Here is a 24966-nt window from a genome sequence, read left to right as displayed (position 1 = left end):
AATTATCATATAATATATATATATATATATATATATGGGGGGGGGTGTAATTATGTATATAGCTAGACACTTGCTCTTTATTATTTAGGAGACATTATTATTATTATTATTATTATAATAATAATAACAATAATATTTAAAACATGAATTGTTTGATAAACGTATCTGAGTATTTTTTTCTCAGAGAGAGAGAGAGAGAGAGAGAGAGAGAGAGAGAGAGAGAGAGGGGTGGGGGTGTTACCGACCAGTTCTTAAGTCTTTTGTGTACCTAGAAACAGTATCCATTTATCCCATTGAAGGAGGCAAAGGGTGGTCCTTTCTCCCCTTCAGTCTTAATGATTGAATAATGGGAGCATTTATTGGGTCAACCCCTTCGTTCATTTTGACCTTGTTTGGAGGTGAAATAGGATCTGCCCTGTGAGATGGCAAGGTTAGACTCCCTGTCTGCCTGTCCGTCTGGATCACAATCTGTCTGTCTCTCAGGATCACAATCGGCGTGTCTCAGTGTCTGTCTCACAATATGTCTGTCTCACTGTCTGCCTTACAATATGTCTGCATGGATGTCTCACAGTGTATTTGTGTCTCGCAATCTGTCTTTATGTCTGTTTGTTTTTCTCAGTCTGTCTCTTCACAACCTATCTATCTGTCTGTCTGTGTATCACAAGCTGTCTCTGTCTACTCTTTGGGTGTTTAAAGTAAAGTTCTCTTGTTAGGTGTTCTTAAGCCTCTCTCTCTCTCTCTCTCTCTCCTCTCTCTCTCTCTCAAGGCTTCAACTAATATTTGATGGTTAGCTGTGTATGTTTATGATTTTAATGGCTTCAAATAACGAGAATTCTTGACCAGTATTCTTACATGGTGCACACGACTCTCTCCTCTCTCTCTCTCTCTCTCTCTCTCTCTCTCTCTCTCTCCTGCGAAAGTTTCCTGGAAATTGAATGAGTCATGAATTTTCTCAAGTGGGATTATCACGTAAGGAAAACATTAATTATATCCTTGATATGTCGTCAAGTATTGACCTCTACTCTTCCAGTTCATGAAGTTAGTCAGTAAAGATCCTAGAAATAGTTTTATTTCTTATGAATTGCCAAAGTTTTACAAATAAATCCTCATAACTGCTAATTATCGATATATTGCAAATTGGTTATATTACGTGTCATATATATATATATATATATATATTGTACTTAATTTAAGATATGGAAACATTATATTGATTGATCCTCATATCTCTCTCTCTCTCTCTCTCTCTCTCTCTCTCGCTCATATATATATATATATATATATATTATGCGTATGCATATGCTGTATATGCTTATAGGTCACTTACTAGCGTGAGGAATATGTTAAAAGAGCACCGAATCTCTTGGTACAAAGTTAACATTAAGAGCTTTCATGCTCTTTTTTATTTGCCTTCCTGTGGCTACTGATATATATATATATATATATATATGTGTGTGTGTTTGCGTGTGTATGTATTTGTGTATGTTCGTTAGTTCGCTAGGTCGTAGGGTCCCACTGCATGAAGTAATTTAATATAACCATTTAAAAGTTGATTTTTAGATTGCCATTTTATGACATGAACTTATTCCTTTGCTCTGTTATTTAGAATCATTTTTAAAAGCTTCATAGAATTCCATGTGCGGCTTGCGTTCCCTGCATTAATTTCTCTCTCTCTCTCTCTCTCTCTCTCTCTCTCTCTCTCTCTCTGTGGTACGATCTTTATTACACTCACAAGTGCGATACGTCATTGAACCACACCACCAAAAATCATTAGATAAAAAAAAAAAACAGGGAAAACGTAATTTATTAAAACTGTTGAACGTTAGCTTAAATATGAAATTTAATTTATAATATGTATATGTTTATGGGATTTAAAACAACTAACAAAGACATGTGGAAGTTAGAAATAAGACACAGCTAGAGAGAGAGAGAGAGAGAGAGAGAGAGAGAGAGAGAGAGAGCGAGAGAGATGCCGAACGGCATGCGTAAAAAAACAACAGCTAATGTTACATAACATTAAAGGGAATAGAATAACAGTATGAAATATAACTATCGAATAAAGAAAATATAAAAGTAATTATATATATCAATAGAATACAAGGAATATAGAAGACGAAACATCTAAAACTATCTAATGGATTAAAAACGACGTAGAATAACAGTGAAACACAAAGAACACTATTAAAGACTAACAAAACAGCAAGAATATGAATAGCTAATAAATATAATGAAGTATAACCCGGTGAAACAACAAGACAGAATTAATTACGACGTAGAATAACAGTGGAACACAAAGAACACGAATAAAGAATAAAAAAAAAAAAAAACGGCAGAAATAGGGAATAACTAACAAGAAAGATAAGAAGTAGAACCCAGTGGGAGAACCAAAGTAAAAGATTAGAAATCAGAATATTGTAGAGAATGAATGTCGCATGTTGAAAATTCTAAACAAAATATACATCGTTTCAGGAAATGATACCGATACAGGACTTCCTTGTAAGATAACATAGTAAGATTAACAGATCAAGAACAAAACGAACTGAAAGAAATAAAAAGCACAGAAGAAGAATAGATTGAACTTCAAAAATGAAACCTTATGTCAGAACTAAATTTGAACAGAAATTCACATTGCGTAGTATCAACTTTGCCTTGTATTGATAAGTTTTCGGGAAATAGCGATATTGGTATTTTTGTGTTGTGTATATTGATGTTCAAAAGAGCGTCTCTCTCTCTCTCTCTCTCTCTCTCTCTCTCTCTCTCTCTCGTGTAAGCAACTTGCCTTCAAGTAGTTTTTATTAATCATCGAGCGATATTGGTAGTTTTTTGTTGTGTATGTTGATGTTCAAAGGGTCTCTCTCTCTCTCTCTCTCTCTCTCTCTCTCTCTCTCTCTCACTTGTGTAAGCAACTTGTCTTCAAGTATTTTTTATTGATTGTGTAACACCTGTTCTTAATTGAGGATTTTATATACTGATGACCCTTATTAATCTACTGCGAAGTGTTGGTGAGTTACCTTAAGACCTGAGACAAACTTTTGCTAGGCATCCAGTAAGTTCAATGACCTATAGCTCCTTGACAGTGCTGAATTGTTCAGATGTGTGCGTGTGTTTGTGTGTATATGCTAGCGTTTGTGCTTGTTTCCTGACAAGAACATATTACTGCTTTACGTTTAGTACATCTATCTGGTTAAGGGATATTTAGAGAGAGAGAGAGAGAGAGAAGAGAGAGAGAGAGAGAGAGAGAGAGAGAGAGAGAGTGGTGGGGGGATTTGCTAAAATACGCTTGTCAGAGGTCGTTGAACTTTCAAGAGAACTTGGCAAAATTTCCTCGTTGGGTTTACAAGTTGAATTACTTGCTTTGAGAAAGTCATCAATCAGTATTGCTTCGTCAGTAGATATTTCAAATCACGATTTTCATATTGTTCAAAACCATTCAATTTGACTAGGGTACAACATTTTATGGAGCTTTACCAGTGTAGATCTTGGTTTACAAGTTTTGCTACATACATAATATCTCGTTATATGATAGAGATCTGGAGGGACACAAAATGCAGTGTTACTATCGTCAAATAATTTTTTCTTTTTATTCATTTTGCTGATATTAATCATCAGCGGACTCATGGTAGGTGTATCCTTCTCTAGTCTGAGTTTCAAGAAGGTAAACTTTTTGGCCTTTTCGTATTTGTGTGGTCGCGGTGAGAGAGAGAGAGAGAGAGAGAGAGAGAGAGAGAGAGAGAGAGACTGCTGATGTGGAAGTTGTCAGCAAAAGGGATTTTTTGATGCTGCAGTGATTTAAAAGGTATTAGAATGGACATGTAAATGTAAGGGGGAGTGACTTAAATTATATATATATATATATATATATATATCACTTATAATTGTAGTCGATCAGTTTAACGCGTTTGTTCAAAAAGGCCCATAAAAGAAAGAAAGGAAATATAAATAAATCACTATATTTCGACCAATACACATTGGCCCTCTTCAAGGTGTAAAATGAAAATGAGGAATAGATTGGACAGTGCTGGTTTATATAGGAAAGCGAAAGGGTGAGAGGCTCAACAATAGGAAGACGGACCTGGATGTAATTAAGTTTATAATCCTTCCAGCACGTGAAACAACCTTAGAAAAATTGGAAATACCCTTTTGTTGTCTTATATAAACCGTCACTATTGACTCTATTCTTCATTTTTACTTTACACCTTAAGCGGGTCAATGAGTATTGGTCGATATATAGTGGTTTATTTATATTTCCTTTGTTTCTTTAATGGGCCTTTTTGGAGGAAAACACACACATATCATCATCATCATCCGTTGCTAGTGCAATGCAGGACAATCCCTGATACATGTCCTTCTACACTCGTGAATCTATGGCCTTTCTATGCTAGTCTACACCCAGCAATTGTTTTTAGCTCACCAATCCACGTCTTCTCTTCGTTCCCCTGCTTCGTTTGCAATCTCTTGGGATCCATTTTGTTAATCTTCTTGTCCATGTATTATCTGTCATTCTCATTATATGTCCTGCCCATTCCCATTTCTTTTTCTGCATGTTGTTAGAATATCCTCTACTTTAGTTTGCGCTCGTATCCATGTTGCTCTTTTTCTGTCTTTTAGTGTTATTCCCATCATTATTCTTCCCATAGCTCTTTGAGCTGTAACTTATGTTCTAAGGTTTTATCAAGGCTCCAAGTTTCTGATGATTAAGTTGATTCTGATAGGACATCTAACTAAATAATTTAATTTTAAAGACAATAGTATTTTACTTTGCATAATCTCATTTTATTAGAGAAAGTTCTCCATCCCATGCTTATCCTTCCTTTAGTTTCGGTCTCGTCCTGGGGAAACACTGTCTGCCCTAAGTATGTATAATCATTAACAATCTAAAGTTTCATCCATAACCCATATTTGTTGTCTACATTTTCATCATAGTTTTACTCATTCATTTTCAGTCCTGCATTACTGCTTTTTCGATTCAAATCTATCATCTTTTTCAATTCCTCCCACGATTCGCTAAATAGAACTGTCATCTGCAAATATTAAGTTGTTAAGATATTCCCCATTAATGTTGGTTCATACATTTTCCCAATTCAAATTAAAAGAAAAAACTTCAAGGCATACTGTGAATGATTTTTTAAATCTGATTTTTCTCACTAACTTTATGTAGTTTTAAGATTAACTTATGTAGTTTTATTATTGTTGTACTTCCCTTCCCGTATTGATATTTTCAAGAGTTCTATCATAAGATCCATCTATTCCTTGTATTGAAGTGATTTCATTACTGCTGAAGTTTTGCCAGAATCAAAAGCTTTCTCATAGTCTATAAATGCCAAACAGTGGTTTGTCATACTCTTTTAATTTTTCCATTAGTTGGTAAATCAATTGGATATGGTCAGTTATTGAATACTCACTTCTAAAGACTACATGCTCTCTTGGTTAATTAAAGTCTAGCTATCGTTCTATTAATACCCACTTCTAAATCCTGCATGTTTTCTTGGTTAATTAAAGGCCAGCTATCGTTCTATTAATACCCACTTCTAAAGCCTGCATGATCTCTTGGTTAATTAAAGTCTAGCTATCGTTCTATTAATACCCACTTCTAAATCCTGCATGTTTTCTTGGTTAATTAAAGGCCGACTATCGTTCTATTAATACCCACTTCTAAAGCCTGCATGCTCTCTGGGTCAATTAAAGGCCAGCTATCGTTCTATTAATACCCACTTCTAAAGCCTGCATGCTCTCTGGGTCAATTAAAGGCCAGCTATCGTTCTATTAATACCCACTTCTAAAGCCTGCATGCTCTCTGGGTCAATTAAAGGCCAGCTATCGTTCTATTAATACCCACTTCTAAAGCCTGCATGCTCTCTGGGGTAATTAAAGGCTAGCCATCGTTCTATTCGGGCGAATATGATCTTTGTGAATATTTTCTCTATTACTAAAATTAAAGTTATTGGGTGGTAATTTTTCAGCTATAGGGCATTCTTGCTGACATTTTGTGTGTAAAGTTCAGCGAGTTTTACTACTATGAAATCTCCTCCATCTATTATTAATTTGAATGAATTGTTAGGCCATCTGATACCCCTGCCTTTTTCATGCCTTTAATGCTTTCTTTACTTCTCTTACTTTTACGTTTGGTACCGGTTCAGGTGATTCATTATTTCTTTCGTCAAAGTTATTTCTTATCACTATTGTATAGCATTGTATAGAAACCATGTTCACTTTTTATCACTCCATCTGTGTTGTAGATATTTCCATTTTTATCCTTCAAGGTCTCCTTTCCATCTACTTGCTTCTTCCGTTCATTAGTGTTACCTCGATTTTTGCTTGATTGTATTCACGAATATCTTAGATTTTTGGTTAATTTATTGTCTTGGATAGTTTTGCTAATTCCATTTTATCTTTGATTTCACCCCTCAAGTCCAATCTTTTCTTCATTAGGTATTTGGTCTTTTCTGATAGTTTTCCTTGATCTTGTTTAGGAACTTTTCCACCTATCCTTGTGCTGATTCCAATACAAATTTTGTTAAATTGCCGTTTATGTCTTCTTTTACTTTCTTGCAGTCAGTCATGTAGCTGGGATTACCTTTTGTATTGCCAAACTAAACTCATCAGATTTTTCCTTATTATAGGAGTGTTTATTTTCTTTCTTTAAATTATTTTTTTTTCTGTTTCTTTCTTAGATCTAAAGATATTTTGCTTCTCACCATTCCATGGTCGCCTGACTTTAACTTGTTCAACACTATTACATCTTTAACATTTTTCTCACTGAGAATAAAATTTATTTCGGTTTCTGTTTTTCCATATTTATACAGACTAATTATATATATATATATATATATATATGTATATATATATATATATACAGTATATATATATATATATATAGAGAGAGAGAGAGAGAGAGAGAGAGAGAGAGAGAGAGAGTTTGTATGTGTGTGTAAACTCGTTCCATTAGTTTATCGAAAAGTAGAATATAAAACAGATTTCGAACTGCTAGTTATTTTAACATCGTACCTAAACTCTTCGCTCTGTCATACTTGAATCTTCTGGTTTTATCCACTTTCATTCCATCTTCAATTTGTCTTCATTTGTTTGTTTTTATTGTGGTTTGCATGGCGCATCACTGAAATAATCAGGTCATTTTATGGTGCATTGACCTGGGTTTTTGAGAGAGAGAGAGAGAGAGAGAGAGATGGAGAGAGAGAGAGAGAGATGCATTATGAACAAGTAATTATAATAAAGAGACATAGTAATGAGATTTTAGATTTTTAGAAATGAAATATATACTTTAAAGAAGTCGTGGCTGATTAATTGACCATCAAAAGATAAAATGCTTATCACAGCATCACTGTTTCATGCAATGGAATCTCTCTCTCTCTCTCTCTCTCTCTCTTGCTTCTTTTCGTTCGGATGCGGAAACTGGCAAACTATGTAATTGTAAATCTACTGTCCTTGTTTCAAGTAAAAATTTGGCAGCTGTGCACAACTTAAAACTTATAGTTATTTGGATGTGGACACTCTCTCTCTCTCTCTCTCTCTCTCTCTCTCTCTCTCTCCTGTATCAAGTGAATTCGTAAACAATTTAACGACGATGAAATTGGTCTACAAGAAGTGAATTGTGGTCTTAATATTTTTCAATATTAATTGAATAACAAATGTATTCAATAGCTCTATTACTCGGTTAGGCTATGTGTGAACTAAACTCTCATACAGATTAATTCATGGTCTACAGAGTTCACTAAACCTGTTTCAAGCTATCGCGTGTACGGTAGGCTGCGTATATAACATTAAATGCACTCTACTTACGATGCACGTGCATCTACGCTTTACTTTTATTTAGACATAACTACTGTACAATTTTATTTATTTATTTACTAGGAAGGTCGTACTTTTTTATAGGTTTAGATACAAGTTTTAGGTAACTTATTTTGGGAAGCGTTTTATTATTAATTTAAAATAAATGTTTAGTAACCGTTATTGAAAATAAATCGAGGAAGTGTCCTCTCTGTAGAAACAGTTCTTTTAGTTTTATTTCATGAAATATTTAATATACGCTCGAAAAAAAAAATTAAGCCGTTCATTGATAAACTATTTTCTCAAACGAAACCGACTAACCCAGCAATAGAAAAAAAAATCAGACTTTCTTTCTTTTCTGGAACCGTTAATAACGGGACCCTCAGAATGTTTGTTTCCAGAATAAAAACAAACATTTTGAAAAACAATTTTCTCCTCAGGAACTCTCCCGGAATTGCTCAAAGAATCGATCACATCGTCGAAGCTCTTGTTAATGAAAGCTAGGTTAGGTGCCTTTGGAAGCACATAAAAAGTTCTGCTTTCCGAAGCCAGGAAGCAAAAGGAGATATCATATATCGATTTTTATGCTGAAAGGACAATTATTTCCGGAAAATTACAATGATAAAGAGACGGAAACACACAAGAATGCGGTAAATTCCAGAAGGAGATAACTTTGGGAGCACAGAGGAAACTAGCGCTTTCCGAAGTCAGGAAGTAAAAGATGTCTTAAGTCGATTTTTATGATAAGTGAAATTTTTTTTCTGGTGAAGTACAGTAATGATATAAAAAAAAAGGAAACACGCAGGATTCCGATAATGTCCAGATTATCAAAGCATTTGTTTACGCAATTGTTAAACGAAACTAATGCATTCATAATACATTTATACACTAACACACAAACGCTTAATACACAACTCACCGAACTCAAGGTCACCTATTTTCAACAATTGCAAACCGGTAACTGTAAAGGAAGGTCAGTGACCTTTTCCGTAGGAATCCTCCTGGGGCGGGAGTCATTTGCCCTTTGGGGCCAGCAGGGGAAACTGGTTCCTGCGTTATCCATTCGGTTATGGAGGCTATATCGTCTGGCTTACCTTTTCCTAGCCGCCCTCCTTTTGTACTTTGCCAATGGAAGAGGAGTCAAGGTCTTTCGCTGTGTTTGAAGTTGTCAATATATGCGAAGTAGAGATAGATATAGATCTCGGTTCCCTCAAATAGATGTAAATTTAACTAGAGAGAGAGAGAGAGAGAGAGAGAGAGAGAGAGAGAGAGAGAGTGAGTGTTAAATTCTCGCTGTCAATAAATATATGTCAGTTTCCAGAATACCTCTAGATTCAAATAATTATGGCTAATATTTTCAGACATGTATTTAATTGTGTCCACGTGGTTTTAGAATAAATTTTGTGGAAATTATATTCTAGCATTCTTCATGTATTATGGAAATAAATTCATGTTCTGTCTATATATATATATATAGTATATATATGTGTGTGTGTGTAAAATAAGTCTTGTTTATTCCATCTCTTTTATATTTGGTAATTCAGAAAAATTATTTATGAGAAAATCTTACATCCGAAAGTAACAGAAGAACTTTTCACAAGATAACCAAGTTTAATTGTTCCATATTGTTTACTGACATAAGGCTTTTTGTGTACAATGTATTCGTACTTCCTTCTTGTGTCTTGGTTATAAACAAATCAATACTGAGTTTCCAATTACCCCCAAGACCATACTCTATCGCGTTTAATCCCACTCTCTCCTTTTGCAACATATTCCAAATCCTTTCACCAATATTTGCCCTTTTTCTTCACTGTCACCAATCAGTCCCACATCATCTACAAAATTAAACTTGCTGTTTGCATCATTCAGAACTCATTTTCCATTGACCTCCAGAAACTATTATGACACCTGCGTTTTTATTCAAGATCGATTAGGTTTTAATCTAAAAGGGATTGGTTGATAAAAAAAACGATTGCCAGTCTCTGCACGAGGTCGCCTTTGTGAGACGATTGCCAGATGCGCAATGATCTTCTATAATTGAAAGGTAGAACGAACGCTATTAACTGGACGGATTAATGGAGTCAGTCGCGTTTTATTATGGCTATTTATACACCACGTTGCATGCTGTCAGCCGGAATGTACGTAAACAAAATTGTGTTTAGACGGTAACCAAGATATAAAAAGATGGCTGTTAAAATACGAAGGTAATTGAAAGGTGAATACAAGTATTTTTTGTAGGTTATATGCTCAAATTGGAAAAAAAGAAAAAAATGGTTTTGCTGAATTTTCCGTGATGTATGTTATTGGAAATAATTGATTATTTTCTTGGTTCATACCAAGAATATATGAATTAGCATATTTCATTTAGTTTTATCGGTAATTTGTGTAAATAGACACACACACACACATATATATATATGTATATGTATATATATATATATATATATATATATAGTAACTTATTTATAACAATATGTGTGTGCGTGTCATGAAACATCAAAGAACTGAAAGAGATTAAGAATTATAATTTTGTCGTTGCCTTGAATAAAGTGGAAGGGGTTTGGTTTGGGGGGATTCATACTCTTTCCACGTGTGCCGGGGCGGGGGAGGGGGTGGAGGGGTTAGGGAATGAGGTTGATGTTGAGTATGCGTCAAAGCAACAAAAAGAATGAACTTGTCATGAAACACCGCAGTGTGTTTACGGTCGGTGCCTATTACAATTAAGAAATTACTCTGTGTAATCTTTGGACTCTCTCTCTCTCTCTCTCTCTCTCTCTCTCTCTCTCTCTCTCGTTAACCCCACATACGTTAATCTCTTAAGGTACCATCGCGTGGTCATCTGATAACTGGTAAGGCCGAGCGATTAGTAGTCTCGAGATTGGTTTCAATTCATTCGTCCCTTTTCACCTTCTCTTGACGAATCGCCTGCCATTTCTCTTATCAGCTTTTGATTACAAGAAAATTCACCCTTGGCTAGAATTACTATGAATTCAGTGCTTGCATTAAATATGTAATATTTATCTTGTGTAAAAGAGTTGTAATTAGGTACTTAGTCGAAGGACGATGGTGACTGGTACAATACATGAACATAGACCCCCTAAGCGATGTCAGGCAGGGCAACCGATTGGAACTACGGTCTACCATAAAGTCAAAGCTAAATCCTTCAAATAAGAGGGTAGCCGTGCTTATTCCATACAAATGGGAAAAATTACGTTAATAGAAAAAGACAGCATTTTACTGTGTTTTGAAGTTATTTTGAAATGCACATTTCGTGGTGATATTTGTGTGCCATGACTTACTGAATGCTTTCGCAATGCTTATGGTGGGAGGTGATCAATTTAGTGATTCAGTTTAGAGCTGATAAACTTTTTTTCTTTGGTTTTTGCTTTGGTGTCCGAAATGACCCAGTACTAGTTGGTTGTTTTAACTTGGATTAGAATAACTTTGTAGCCCCAAATCAGACCAAAGATATTAAACTTTATCGATTTTATTTAAAATCGCTTTCTGTAAGTAAGGTTATCTTTCATCTTTAACATAACCGTTGAAATTAAGTCTCTCTCTCTCTCTCTCTCTCTCTCTCTCTCTCTGGTCCTATTCCTGGACTTAGGCCAAAATTACCACCAATCCACACATGGAGGGCTGTCTTTTATCTAATGACTATTTTTAAGTGCCAAAAATGTAGACTTATACTTATTGTCCTTCGCGTATGTGTGGTCAGACTATGATAATCACTCTTTTGTCCGTTTTGGCAACTGATCGCTCACGGCAGAACACCCGTGTATCCTTTAACCCTTAAGGAGCGGAGGTAGTACCTACAGTGCATCATTTGCAGTGCACTGTAAGTATTAGGGTCCTTGAAGATGCATTTATTTTCAACAGCTTCACCTCCTTTCCTGCTTTCCGACTTTGTTTAAGGTTTAAAGGCCGCTCTTGGTTGGCAGAGCCAAGGGACAGTGACATTGCCCTAGTCAGCAGAACAATACCCTAGAGTAGAGACTGACTATATATACATATGATCAGCGCCCAAGCCCCCTCTCCACCAAAGCTAGGACCAGGGAGAGCCAGACAATGGCTCCATCAGCAGGCAGACCTATTGACTCCACCAAACCTCCCACCCTTAGCTCACAGGGATGGTGAGGTTGTAAGACACCGTAAGAAACTATTAACGTCCAGTGGGACTTGAACTCCAGACAGGGACGTTTCCAATAGGCCAACACAACCCTATAGCAATTATGTAGGTGTTGAATGGCCTTCAAGGCCCCAACCCCGGGCTATGCGGTCCTAATCCCACGTTTCCCTTTTATTTGTTTATCCCAATTTTGCATTAAGCATTATGTTGTATAGTCCATAGCAATGGGTTACGCCACAATTTGACCGAATTTAAAGGGAAATGTATTTTTCAGAAAATAATGATTGCAGTAAAGTCAAATTAATAGCTAACCTCCTGTAATATTCACAATCGACAGGAATGTTTGTATATTTTTGCTGTTATTTTTGGTCCTTTTGGGAGTTTTTAGTCACTTTGCTTGGTACAGACTTAGGTATAAAGAAAGGTCCATGATACTTAAAATTGTTTATATCTAGCACTTTCTTAGCATATAGAGATAACCACTGAAACCAAGCAAATTGAAATTTGTGAGAGAGAGAGAGAGAGAGAGAGAGAGGAGAGAGAGAGAGAGAGAGAGTATGCATGTGTATTATTGTACCCGAATGAATTCTTGAAGAATTCATAATGCGGCTGGCTATTCTAAACAAGGTCTTGGTCAGGGTAGGAATAGCCAGGGGCTATTTTTGTGGTTTTTAGCAGTCTTGTGCTGTCGGCTGATGACTGATCTTGCTACTTCTTTACTACTATTACTATTTTCCCAATTTATTTATGGTAGTAAATTTTTTATTATATTACTGGATATTTATCATTACGTTAACATTAATCAGAAAAACTAAAAAAAAAATAAAGTAAAAGGCCTTATCATTGTGTTATTTAGATTGATGTGATATACAGAGATTATCATCATCATCATCAGCCATTGCTAGTCCACTGCAGGACAAACGCCTCAGACATGTCCTTCCACTCGCGTCAGTTTTATGGTCTTTCTATGCCAGTCTATACCCGTAAATTTTCTTAGCTCGTCAGTTCATCTGCTTCTTTTGCAATCTCAAGGGATCCATTCTGTTACGCTTCTTGTCCAACTACCACCTTTCGTTCTTATATATACAAAGGTAAATGTATTTATATGTGTATTATTACAAACACCTACCTTATACAACTTATCTGACCAATTATGTAGAATAGCTTGAGACTTATGTCCTGTTCGTGGGACAGGGCATAAGACCAGCGAACTCATCCAACTTACAGATGAAGTTACACACACATACACACACACACACACATATATATATATATATATATGTATATATACTGTATATATAATATATATAATATACTGTGTGTATATATATATATATATATAAATAATGTTCATGTCCTATTCTGAGGGGGGCTACTTTAACGTGATGAAAGGTTTTGCGTATCTTAGCGATCACCAAAGTTATACTAGTCAGGGCCACTCATACTAGGTCGGTTTTTGGTAAGCGATCAGTCCATAATCTCCCACAATCACCAAATCTGCACTGGCTAGTGTAGTGATGAAAACCGTCCAGACCCCAGATATGAATTGACAGATCCGAGGCCTTTGTCCTGCAGTGGTAGAAACGACGGCTGCATTTGTTGAAATTGTTGTATGTATGTGTCCTATATATATATATATATATATATATATATAGTGTCTGTGTCTGTGTGTCATACCCCGTACATGATCATGCTTAAGAAGAAAGCAACACATCAAGCCGAAGGCGAAATTCTTGCTTGTATGTGTGTGCGTGCGTGCGTTTGACGCATGTAACTTACATAACGGACAGTATGAAGGCACCGGCCACCGGTGGTCGTGACGCACGTTCTGAACCATTACATTTACGAAGGTCAGAGGAAGAAGAAGACTTTGCTGTGGGGAAATATCTTTCTGGGGGCCATGATGCTCAGCTTTTTTTTTTTTTCTTTTTTTAGATTATGATGGGGATGTTAATAAGGAAGAATTATGATTATTTTTATTATTTGATAATGAATTTAATTTGAATAATTTCATAATAATCATTAATTTTAATGATTTCATAATAATAATTTTAATAATTTCATAAAAATGATAATTTTAATTTTACTAATTTCATAATAATAATAGCTGTAATAATTTGACAATAATTAATTTAATTTTAATGATTTTTTTATAATAATGATTTTAATTTTGATAATTTCCTAATAATAATACTTTGAATAATTTTGGTATAATTGTTAACTTTAATGTCACTAATTATTATTATTATTATTATTATTATTATTGTTATTATTATTGTTATTATTATTATTAACTTGCTGTTTTTATTGACAACATAAAGTAAGTTATCAAGTTGGTTATTACAACTTTGTATAATGTTATCAATTTAATTATTCTTTTGATATTGTTGAAAAAAAGGGTAGAGAGTAAAATTTAATTAGGTCAAAGCGCATCACATTCACAATATAAATTTAGAATATGCAAAATTGAAAATCCAGGGAAATACTTATATGGCAACACTATAGTTCCTATATCAAGTGTGCAGAGGTTGGCAACAATGCTAGTGAGAGTTGTGTGCGCAATTGCACTATTGTTAACAAGAACAACCACCCTTTGTTGTGATGGTCTCGCCAGATGATTATTATTATTATTATTATTGTTATTATTATTATTATTATTGCTTGCTAAGCTACAACCCTAGTTGGAAAAGCAGAGTGCTATAAGGCCGAGAGCTCTAACAGGGAAAATAGTCATGTGAGGAAAGGAAATAAAGAAATAGATAAACTACGACAGAAGTAATTAACAATTAAATAAAATATCATATGAACAGTAACAACATTACAACAATTTTTTTATACATAAACTAAAGAAACTTAAACAAACAAGAGGAAGAGAAATGAGATGGAATAGTGTGCCTTAGTGTACCCTCAAGCTAGAGAACTCTAATCCAAGACAGTGGAAGACTATGGTACAGAGGCTATGGCACTACCCAAGAATAGAGAATAATGGTTTGATTTTGAAGTGTCCTGCTCCTAGAAGAGTTGCTTTCCATTGCTAAAGAGTCTCTTCTACCCTTACCAAGAGGAAAGTAGCCACTGAACAATTACAGTTCAGTAGTTAACTCCTTGACGGAAAAAGATTTGTATGGTAATCTCAGTATTGTCAGGTGTTTGAGGATAGAAGAGAATATGTAAAGAATAGGCCAGACTATTCGGTATGTGTGTAGGCAAAGGGAAAATGAATCGAAACCAGAGGGAAGAATCCAATGTAGTACTGTCTGGCCACTCAAAGGACCCAATAAATCTCCAGCGTTAGTATCTCAACGGGTGGCTGGTGCCCTGGCCAACCCACCACCTCTTAACAGGAAGTTGCTTGGTCTACATTCTAAGGATTTACGTTTGATAAGATTGCTTGTTTCTTGCATCCAAGTTGTATTTAGTTATTGAAATAAAGTTTTTTTTTTTTTTTTTTTTTTTTTTTTTATATAAAGTTACAACGTAAACTTTAAATTCTATCGGGATGTTTATTTACCAAATTCTGATTATTACCTTAGAAAGTATATTTCATTATATTCAGGTAATCTATATCATCATCTTCAGCCTTTACTAAATTAGTCCACTGCAGAACAAAGGCCTCAGACATGCCCCTCCACTTGCGTCTGTTTATGGTTTATTTATGTCAGTCCACACCTGCAAACTTTCTTGGTTCGTTAATCCGTCGTCTTCTCTGCCTTCCCCTGTTTCTTTTACAGTCTCTATGGACCAATTCTGTTATTCTTAATGTCCATCTATTGCCTTTCATTCTCATTACGTGTCCTGCCTATGTTCACTTCTTTTTCTTTCATGTTTTAGGAATATCTAGATGAATTCGTCTGACAAAATAGCGATGTTTCACGACATTTTTGGATTCTCGATAGTTTAGACGAAGCAATCAGAGAGAGAGAGAGAGAGAGAGAGAGAGAGAGAGAGAGAGAGAGAGCCAGGCTCACCTGTCCCTTAATTAGGACCAGATATAAAATAGATCGGTGTACTCCCCCCTCCTCTCTCACCTTCCCCCCTCTTATTCTCCCCCACTTCCTTCCCTCTCCCTCCTCCTCCCCCCCTTCATGACATCTGTTTCCTTCGAATCCTGTTCTTGGAGTTGTCGACCACCTCATGAACGCTATAGACTTCCTCTTTTGATTCCTCTTTATTCTTCCCCCTTTGATTCCCCTTTATTCTTCCCCCTTTGATTCCCCTTTATTCTTCCCCTTTGATTTCCCTTTTTCCCCCTTTGATTCCCCTATTCCTCCCCTTTGCTTCATCTTTTTTCTTCCATTTGATTCGTCTTTATTCTTCCTCTTTAATTCTCTTTTATTCTTCCTCTTTGATTCTCCTTTATTCTTCCTCTTTGATTCCTCTTCTTCCCCTTTGATTCATCTATATTCTTCCCCTTTTGATTCTCCTATTCTTCCCCTTGGTTCGTCTTTATTCTGCCCCCCCCCCCCCCCTTTAATTCCCCTTTATTCTTCCATGTGTGATTACCCTTTTGATTCCCCTTCATCCTTCCCCTTTGATTCCTCCTTATTCTACCTCTTTAATTTCTCTATTCTTCCCCTTGGCTTCATCATTATTCTGCCCATTTGATTCCTCTTCATTCTTCCAATGTTATTCCTCTTTATCGTTCTCCTTTTCTTCATCTTGATTCTTCCCCTTTGGTGCTTCTTTATTCTTCCTCATTAGCTTCCTCTTGCAAGTGTGATTGGCCATTTGGCCAATTTGTTAAAGAGAAGAAGAATCTTGGGAAGATCACTGCATCGCCAAGATGTTAGTAGACCAGTCATTTTTTTTATGTTATTTGACGAGGCTACTGCTAGCATGTTTTAATTTAGTTATGCAATTTTTTTTTCATTTATTTATTCCATTGTTTACTTATGTTTTCTCCATTTTTGTAATGTTTCTTTTTGTTGTTAACTTTATTATTAGTGTTAGTATTATTATTATAACATAATAGAGACAGATTCTTAATCCACGTCAGCCTTCAATGATTAATCTCTCCAACCTTTGAGCCTTTTAGAAGTCCCCTCAAATACGCGTGTCTTAATGACACTGGCAACCGGGTGCTACTTCGTCCTTTTAAACCGTGTAGTTGTTTGTAGGGTTTGAAAGGTCTACATTATTGCAATGTATCAGAGTTCGAAATCGGTCCTCTATCTCGATGGTATAACATTGCTCTCTAGTTTGCAGTGTCTGTGGTTTGATCCCGGTTTGCTGCTTAAATTTCATCTCAGAAGATATTTATATATTTATATTACACACAAAAATGCATATATGTATGTACATGTGTACATATTTGTAGTTGATATTATATATATATATATATATATATGTATATATATATATATATATATTATATATACATATATATATACATACATATATATATATATATATATATATACACACAGTATTATGGAATTCCTCTTAAATATGTAAATTTTATTGTCTGTTTATGAGCATAGCAAGGTCAAAGTTAATGTTAATGGAGTCCTATCAAATAAATTTTCAGTGAACAGCGGAGTACTCCAAGGGAATGTGTTATCACCTATGATGTTTATCCTCCTCATGGATTTTGTAATACGTAGAACAGTTGGAGATGGTAGAGAAGGATTGAACTGGATTTGTGTTAGGAAATTAACAGATCTAGAATATGCTGATGATTGTGTCCTTATTAAGCAGAACACCACAGTATTTGCAATGTTTGCTCACCAGAATGTATGAAATATCACATGGGGTTGGGCTCAAGATAAATAGAAGAAAGGCTGATGATGAGAACGGATTATGGAATGGAAGATGAAATATTGGAATGAGAAAGGATTAATGAAGTAGAATAAATGAAATATTTAGGAACTATGATCTCCAATACAGGGTCTTTAGAATTAGAGTTTAGTGAAAGATTGAAAAAGAGCATCTTTCATATACAAACTATAAACACACACTTATGACAGACTGTTTAACATGGAAACATTTGCTACAAGTTTGAACTTTTGAAATTCCACCAATTTAACTACCTGGTTTAGGAAGATCACTCCAGAACTTGGTCCCAGCTGGCATAAAACTATTAGAATATTGTGTAGTATTGAGCCTCTTGATGGAGAAGGCATGGTTATTAGAATGAACTGCGTGCTTAGTATTAAGAGTAGCTGTGTGGATATATATATATATATATATATATATATTATTAAAAAAAAATATAATCCCTTTGATCATTGTCTTTGATGGAGTTTGTTGCCAGTAATTATCTTAACTTAATTTCCACCAGTTTTTAGTTGTTCAAATACGTAAGTTGGGATAAGTCAAGACTGAATCGGTCTAGATCCCCCCCTTAACTAAGGAAGTTAGGTAGACGTAGAAAACGGCCTTTAGTGGGTGGTGGAGGTTTTGGAAAGCAAGGGCTCTTCAGCGTTTGTTTTGAAGGTTAGAATAAGCAGGATTGGAATATGTCCCAAGCAATCGAGAAATTCGAAAATTTCCAGGAAAGCAATTTATGATAGAAAAGCGAAAGTCATGAGGAGTGAGACGTCACTGGAGATAAGAAATCTAGCAGCTGGTGCGCTGTCGATTATTTCAAAAGTAGGAATTCAGATAAAATAAAGATGGAAAAAGATGTGTGTGAGAGAGAGAGAGAGAGAGAGAGAGAGAGAGAGAGAGAGAGAGAGAGTTTTTTACTGTTTGTGTATGTCAAAAATTGTTATCAATTATTTAATCATTCTTTTGTAGTTCACACTTCTAAGAGAAAGACGGAAATTTTCAGAGAATATCAGTAAAAAAGTTTAGTTTTTTACCTGATTGAATTATTGTTTATGAACATGAATTGTATAATAATAATAATTGTTATAATTTCCCACTTTTCAAATGCTATTTCAATATCTCAGTCACCTTCGTAGTCTTGTTTAAGCCAAATTTGCAAATGAGTAGGTCAGTGAAATTTAAGTAAAGGGTAAGTCAGAATTGCTTCTGAAAATTCTCTTTATTTTTTCTAATTTCCTTGATTCTTTCATGTTTATTCTTGTTAATATTTTGGTATTTGTTTTATTGGATTTATTAAAGCACCGTTGTATATCTTATTCCTGCCTGTATGTAAATTCAAATGTATATATGTCTAGACTAAACTTGGATCCTTGTTTTCCTGCAGGTATACCGTGTACCAGAAACGGCTACAGTCTTATTAAGGTGAGTTCATAGTTTTATTTTGTTTTTATTTTTTGCTTTACGTATGCAACCAAAAATGTTAGGTTTTCATGTTACTTAGAAATATTAGAATAATCTGAAGATTTTTTATAAGAAAACCCGATATGTTACGTTGTCTCTGCATTCTAGAGATGTAAACAGATGTATGATAATGGGATTGTTAGTAAAGGTAATGTAGTAACCAATGAGCAATAGCAGAGCTAGACCCATTTTTGGAAGTTTGGAGTAGAAAAGGAAGCCTTGGGACTGATTGGCTAGTTGATGATGCAAGCGTATGCCACTCATTGCCATGTGCAAAGCGGAATAAGTTTTTGAGAGAGACTTTGGGAGATACGCATCCTTCAAGTACATTTTGGTCACTTTTAAAGATGAAAAGAAGTTTAAGAGATCAGGATTGCTTCGTAATAACCAGTTTCAGTATAAATCCACTGCATGTAATGTATTACCATATCTGAATCCTAGAAATAGTCTAAGCCTAGGCTTTTATTGGGTTATTATTATTAATCATTATTATTTTTCATCAGTTAAGAAACTATTACTAATAAGAACGCGAGAATCATATGATACCGAGCAGGGTGCATTATAAATAATGGAAATTCTAAAACAACACTAAACAAAAGTAGACTGTATTAACCAAAAGCACAGGTATTGGCAACCTGATGTAACCGCGGTACATGCTCTTTTGTGAGTGAAGTAAGCAGGCCAGACTACTAGTTTGGAAAGTTCAAGTTCACAGGGAATCCATAGTAATAAAACACGGCATGTGTGATCTCATTGAAGGCATTAACCTTGAGTTGTCTCAGGCATGGGTTACTAATTTCAAGAATGGATTATCAAGTTAAGTATCACTTGTCGGTTGCAGGCTACTCCTTAACCAGTTTTGGTAATAGTGGTCTTGATTATTTTAATATGTTAATATAAATATTAGACTAGTTATCTACTAACTTATATTATATATATATATATATGTATATATATTATATATATATGTATGTATATATATATACACAGTATATATATATATATATATATACAGTATATATATATACAGTATATATATTATATATATATGTATATATATATACAGTATATATATATATATATATATACTGTGTATATATAATATATATACAGTATATATATATATATACAGTATATATATATATATATATATATAGTATCTACTTTCCATGAACATTATCATAGTTTTACCCTCGTATTCATTTTCAGTCCTATATTTCTGCCTCCTCTATTCAAACCCTCTATCATCATTTGCTATGCCTCCCTTAAATTCACTAAACAGAACTATGTTATCCGCAAATCTTAAGTTCTTAAGGTAGTCCCCTTTAATGTACATTCCCTCATTTTCCCCAATGTAAATTCTTAAAAACTTCTTTGCACATTGTGAATAATTTAAGAGAGATATGGTCTCCCTGTCTAACTCCTTCTCAATTAGAATCATCTTATTATCTGTATCAAGCTTAAGGAATGCTTTACTTAATGTATAGATATCTTCACGTGTTTCTAACACGAGATTCCTCTATTCTCGCTTTTGAAGAGTTTCATTACTGGTGAAGTTTTGACAGAATCAAAAGCTTTTTCGTTGTCTATAAATGCACTACATAGTGGTTTGTCATACTCTGTTGATAATTCCATTGGCTGGTTGATTACATGGTTATGGTCAGTTTGAATACCCTCTTCTAAATCCTGTTTTTTTGGTTAATTAAAGTTTAAGCTGTCTCTCTGTTCGGCCTAATATGATCTTTGTAGATATTTTATGTACAGGTTTACTGAGAGTAAACATATTGGGAGATAATTTTTCAAGTCTTGTGTGTCTACTTTTTTGTGAATTAGTATAACGATAAAGTTTTTTTCCAAGCTGTAGGTTTAGAACATTCTTTGCAGACATTCTATGTAAAATCCATTGAGTTTTAGTACTATGAACTTTCCTCCACATATTACTATGTCAATTATTATTCTCTCTTCTGCTGTTTTGCCTCTTTCGTGTCTTTTTGATGATTTCTTTACTTCTCTTACTGTTACGATTGGTATCTACTCATGTTTTTCATTACTTCTATTGGCAAAGTAGTTTTTTATATCACTATTGCATGACATATTATAGAAATCCTGTGCAATTTTTATCGCTTCATCACTTCTTGTCGATAGTAATTCCATTTTCATCTTTTAAAGCAAACATCTGTCGGTGCCCTGTTCCAAGTCTTCTTTTCATCAATTTGATGCTTCTTCCTTTCTTGGGTGTTTCCTCAACTTTGATGTGATTGAGTTTACGAATATCTTTGGTTTTTAGTTTATGTATTGTTTTCGATAGTTCTGTTGATTCTATTTCATATCTCCTGGATTTGACCCTCATTTCCAACCCTTTCTTTATTGGGTTTTTGGTGTTTTCTGATAGTTTTTCTTGATTTTGTTAAAGAACTTTTTCCACCAATTTCTTGTGTCGAATCCAGTACACACACACACACACACACACACACACACATATATATATATATATATATGTATATATATATATATGTATATTATATATATGTATATATATATATATATATATATGTGTGTGTGTGTGTGTGTGTGTGTGTGTGTGTGTGTGTCTTACTTATAACTGCAATCGAACAGTTTAACATGTTTCTTCAAAAAGGCCCATAAAAGAAATCAAGGAAATATAAATAAATAACTATATTTTGACCAATACACATTGACCCTCTTCATGGTGTAAAGAATAAAAGGAGGAATAAAGTGGACATTGACAGTTTATATAGAAAGGGGTGTTTCCAAGCCGCTCGGCAGATGTCTTGACCTCTGATGCCTATCTGGTGGTTGGTCTCCGTGGATTATCCGGCGTTCATAAAGTACCATGTGGGAGCTGCGAAAAAGTCTACGTCGGACAAAGGGGACATTCTCTATCTCAAAGATTATCCGAACATTAAAAGATCCGTTAGGTATGGCTTGAAAAACTCGGGGATTTTCGTTCATCTTAGAGATTTAGGGCACCAGATTAACTAGAGCGAGTCTTCTTTGCTTTTTAAGAGTACCTGTCCGTGCAGATGGAAGATCCCGGAATCGGCTATCATAAATCAATCAAACGCAATGAACTTATCTGGTGGGCAATGGAAAGCTGACATGGTGGATAACGCTCTTCTCAACCAGATCATAAAGAAGATAATCCACGGAGACCGACCTCCATATATTCATCAGAGGTCAAGACGTCCACCGAGCTGCTCAACAACACGAAGACACCTGGGTGTAATTAAATTTGGTTAATCCTTCCAGTACTTAAAAAACACTCTTAGAACAATTGGAAACACCCATTTGCATTCCTATATAAACCGTCAATGTCCACTTTCTTCCTTTGTGCAGTGGCAGTATCGTAACCAATGAGGGCTAACCGAGGTGCGATTATTGCTAGTTGAAAACTTTATTCCTCATTTTTTTTGTGGACACCCTGGAGAGGGCCAATGTGTATTGGTTAAAATATTGTGGTTTATTTATATTTCCTTTGTTTCTTTTATGGGCCTTTTTGAAGAAACTATATATATATATATATATATATATATATATATATATATATATATATATATATATATATATATATATATATATACATACCGGTATGTATATGTATATATAATATATATATACATATATAGATACATACATACATATATACATATATATAGATATATTATACATACATACATATATATATATATATATATATATATATATATATATATATATATATATATATATATATATATATATTTATTTATATATATCAAGTTACTCTTCACGTTGCTTGTCTAGTTTTTTATCGATTCAGAGACAAAGTTTCGAATCCGGCTTAGGTTAGATGCCTTTATTTGTCATATATGAAATTAACTTAGTGTGTTGAAATTCCACTTTTACAGTGAATTCGGTATTGAAAATTATTGAAGGTTCTATACAATACATGGCAGCAATAAAGTCCTGTGTCAGTGACAAAACTAGAAATGTTTTTTTGTGTAAAATACGTGAAAGTTAAAAACATGGCATAAAATTTGTAATCATTCCTTGTACAACTAACTACCAATATTCTGAGTTGTCTTTAGAATTTTTTTTTCAGTCCTTTTTTGTTTCTGTTTACCTCATTCAAGACCACCTCTGTGCAGCCTCTCTTATTACTAAAATTGACCCGTAGATAGTAAATAGTAAAAGTCTATATCAATATTAAATCATAATGAATTTGTAGTTATAATGAAGAGTAAACATTTTACATTTACTATGTCTTTTTCATCAGTGAAAGTTCATGTTTTTTCTTTTTCTTTCAACAGTGGTGGAATTAAGTTCAGTGATCTCTCCGAAGAAGATGGTGAGTTGTCTATTCAGTTCTACTGTATATGGTGCACCAGGTAGGGGGAAAGAAGGGGGGGGGGGGGGGGTGGGGGGGAGAATTTGGTACCTACCTCACTGAACGTTACCCAAAACTGTCATATTATTGCAAAAATTTAGAAGCTTGGTTTCGTCCAAGGTTTTAGAGTTTTTGTTCTTATCATTAAAAAATCCAAAGTAAAATGCATGGTAAAATCTTTGAATAAAATAAATACTATAATGCAAATTTCCTGGTTTTTTGTGGGCGTACCCTGTTGTTGAATTTTATGTGTATGTAGCAAGCTATGGTAGCAAACATATTCGGTGAGATTAGTACATATATATTCATCCAACCATTGATTTTTATGCATATGGTTTAAACAGTTGATATAATTTGATATTGAACAAAAGATTCCTCCAAACTGACTTCCTTTAGTAATTCCCAAAATATTTGTGAATTATGTTTTTTTATCACTTAGATTTTTGAAGCCCTCCCATTTGTTTTCACGTAATTTCCATAGTTTTGTCTGTAGTTTTTCATGTTGCTTAAAGTTCCATCTCAGACATTTATTCCATAAATTTCTTTTATTGTTTTTAATAATAAATCTCTGTATCTTCCACATCTTGGAGTTTATAGTTTTTTGTTTAATAGCCTAAGATTTTTTGTTACCTAGTGGGAATTTTTCCAACCCTCTTAAATATGTAACAGATAAACATAGAAGATGTAGTTTTCACTCCCCTTCTCCTTTGGCAGTTCCGGCTGATTATTTACTTAATTGTTTTTAATATTTAAATTTTTTTTTTTATTAAAGATTTAATCTAAAGTTTATTATTTTCAATTGTTTGATATTCTGTATTGCAGCTGTTGTGTTCCAAGAAAATCTCCTCAAATCCATGATGCAAATTGAAAACACCTTCTTCTCCCTGGCTGACAGTTGTTCCAAGAACTGTCTGGTGATCTGTGACCGTGGAACCATGGACGCTTCGGCATGTAAGTTGATTCTTCAGTTGCTTGCATAAAGAAGGGGTATACCTAAATTAACCCCGTTTTCATGTCTCGTTTGGATTGTTTCTTGCTTGGGGCAGTTTGGAGAAAGCATCTCGTGTAAAGAGAATGGAGAAGAGAAGTATATAACGTAAATTGGTAGACACTTCATTATTCGGAAGGCGCCTTTAATGAACATTATAAATTTGATAACTTTCTGTTTTGTGAAACGTAGACTGATATCCATTAAAAATCAGAAAGAATAAAAACTATTGGTTATATATATATATATATATATATATATATATATATATATATATATATATATATATATATATATATGTATATATATATATATATATATATATATATATATATATATATATATATATACAGCGGTACCTCTACATACGAATTTAATACGTTCCACAACCGACTTCGGATGTAGAAAATGTTCGGATGTAGAAACGAATGTTCCCATAAGAATACA

The 24966-nt window shown here is 34.3% G+C and overlaps 1 protein-coding gene and 1 pseudogene across 2 annotated transcripts in view; both read left to right on the top strand.

Moving 5' to 3' along the window:
• The window catches only part of Ttd14 (TRPL translocation defect 14), a 215909-nt gene that overhangs the window by 126745 nt on the left and 64198 nt on the right, over positions 1 to 24966 (top strand). For both annotated transcript variants that reach the window (XM_068388444.1, XM_068388443.1), the window contains exons 3-5: positions 19068 to 19105; positions 23455 to 23492; positions 24354 to 24482. In XM_068388444.1, coding sequence (XP_068244545.1) covers positions 19068 to 19105; positions 23455 to 23492; positions 24354 to 24482 — 205 coding nt within the window. The remainder of the gene's footprint in view (positions 1 to 19067; positions 19106 to 23454; positions 23493 to 24353; positions 24483 to 24966) is intronic.
• Positions 22490 to 22596, top strand: LOC137654844 (U4 spliceosomal RNA; annotated as a pseudogene).

The sequence above is a fragment of the Palaemon carinicauda genome, chromosome 15, assembly GCF_036898095.1.
Source record: "Palaemon carinicauda isolate YSFRI2023 chromosome 15, ASM3689809v2, whole genome shotgun sequence".
In the NCBI taxonomy this organism is placed as follows: domain Eukaryota; kingdom Metazoa; phylum Arthropoda; class Malacostraca; order Decapoda; family Palaemonidae; genus Palaemon; species Palaemon carinicauda.
This window is presented reverse-complemented; position numbering and strand designations above follow the sequence as displayed.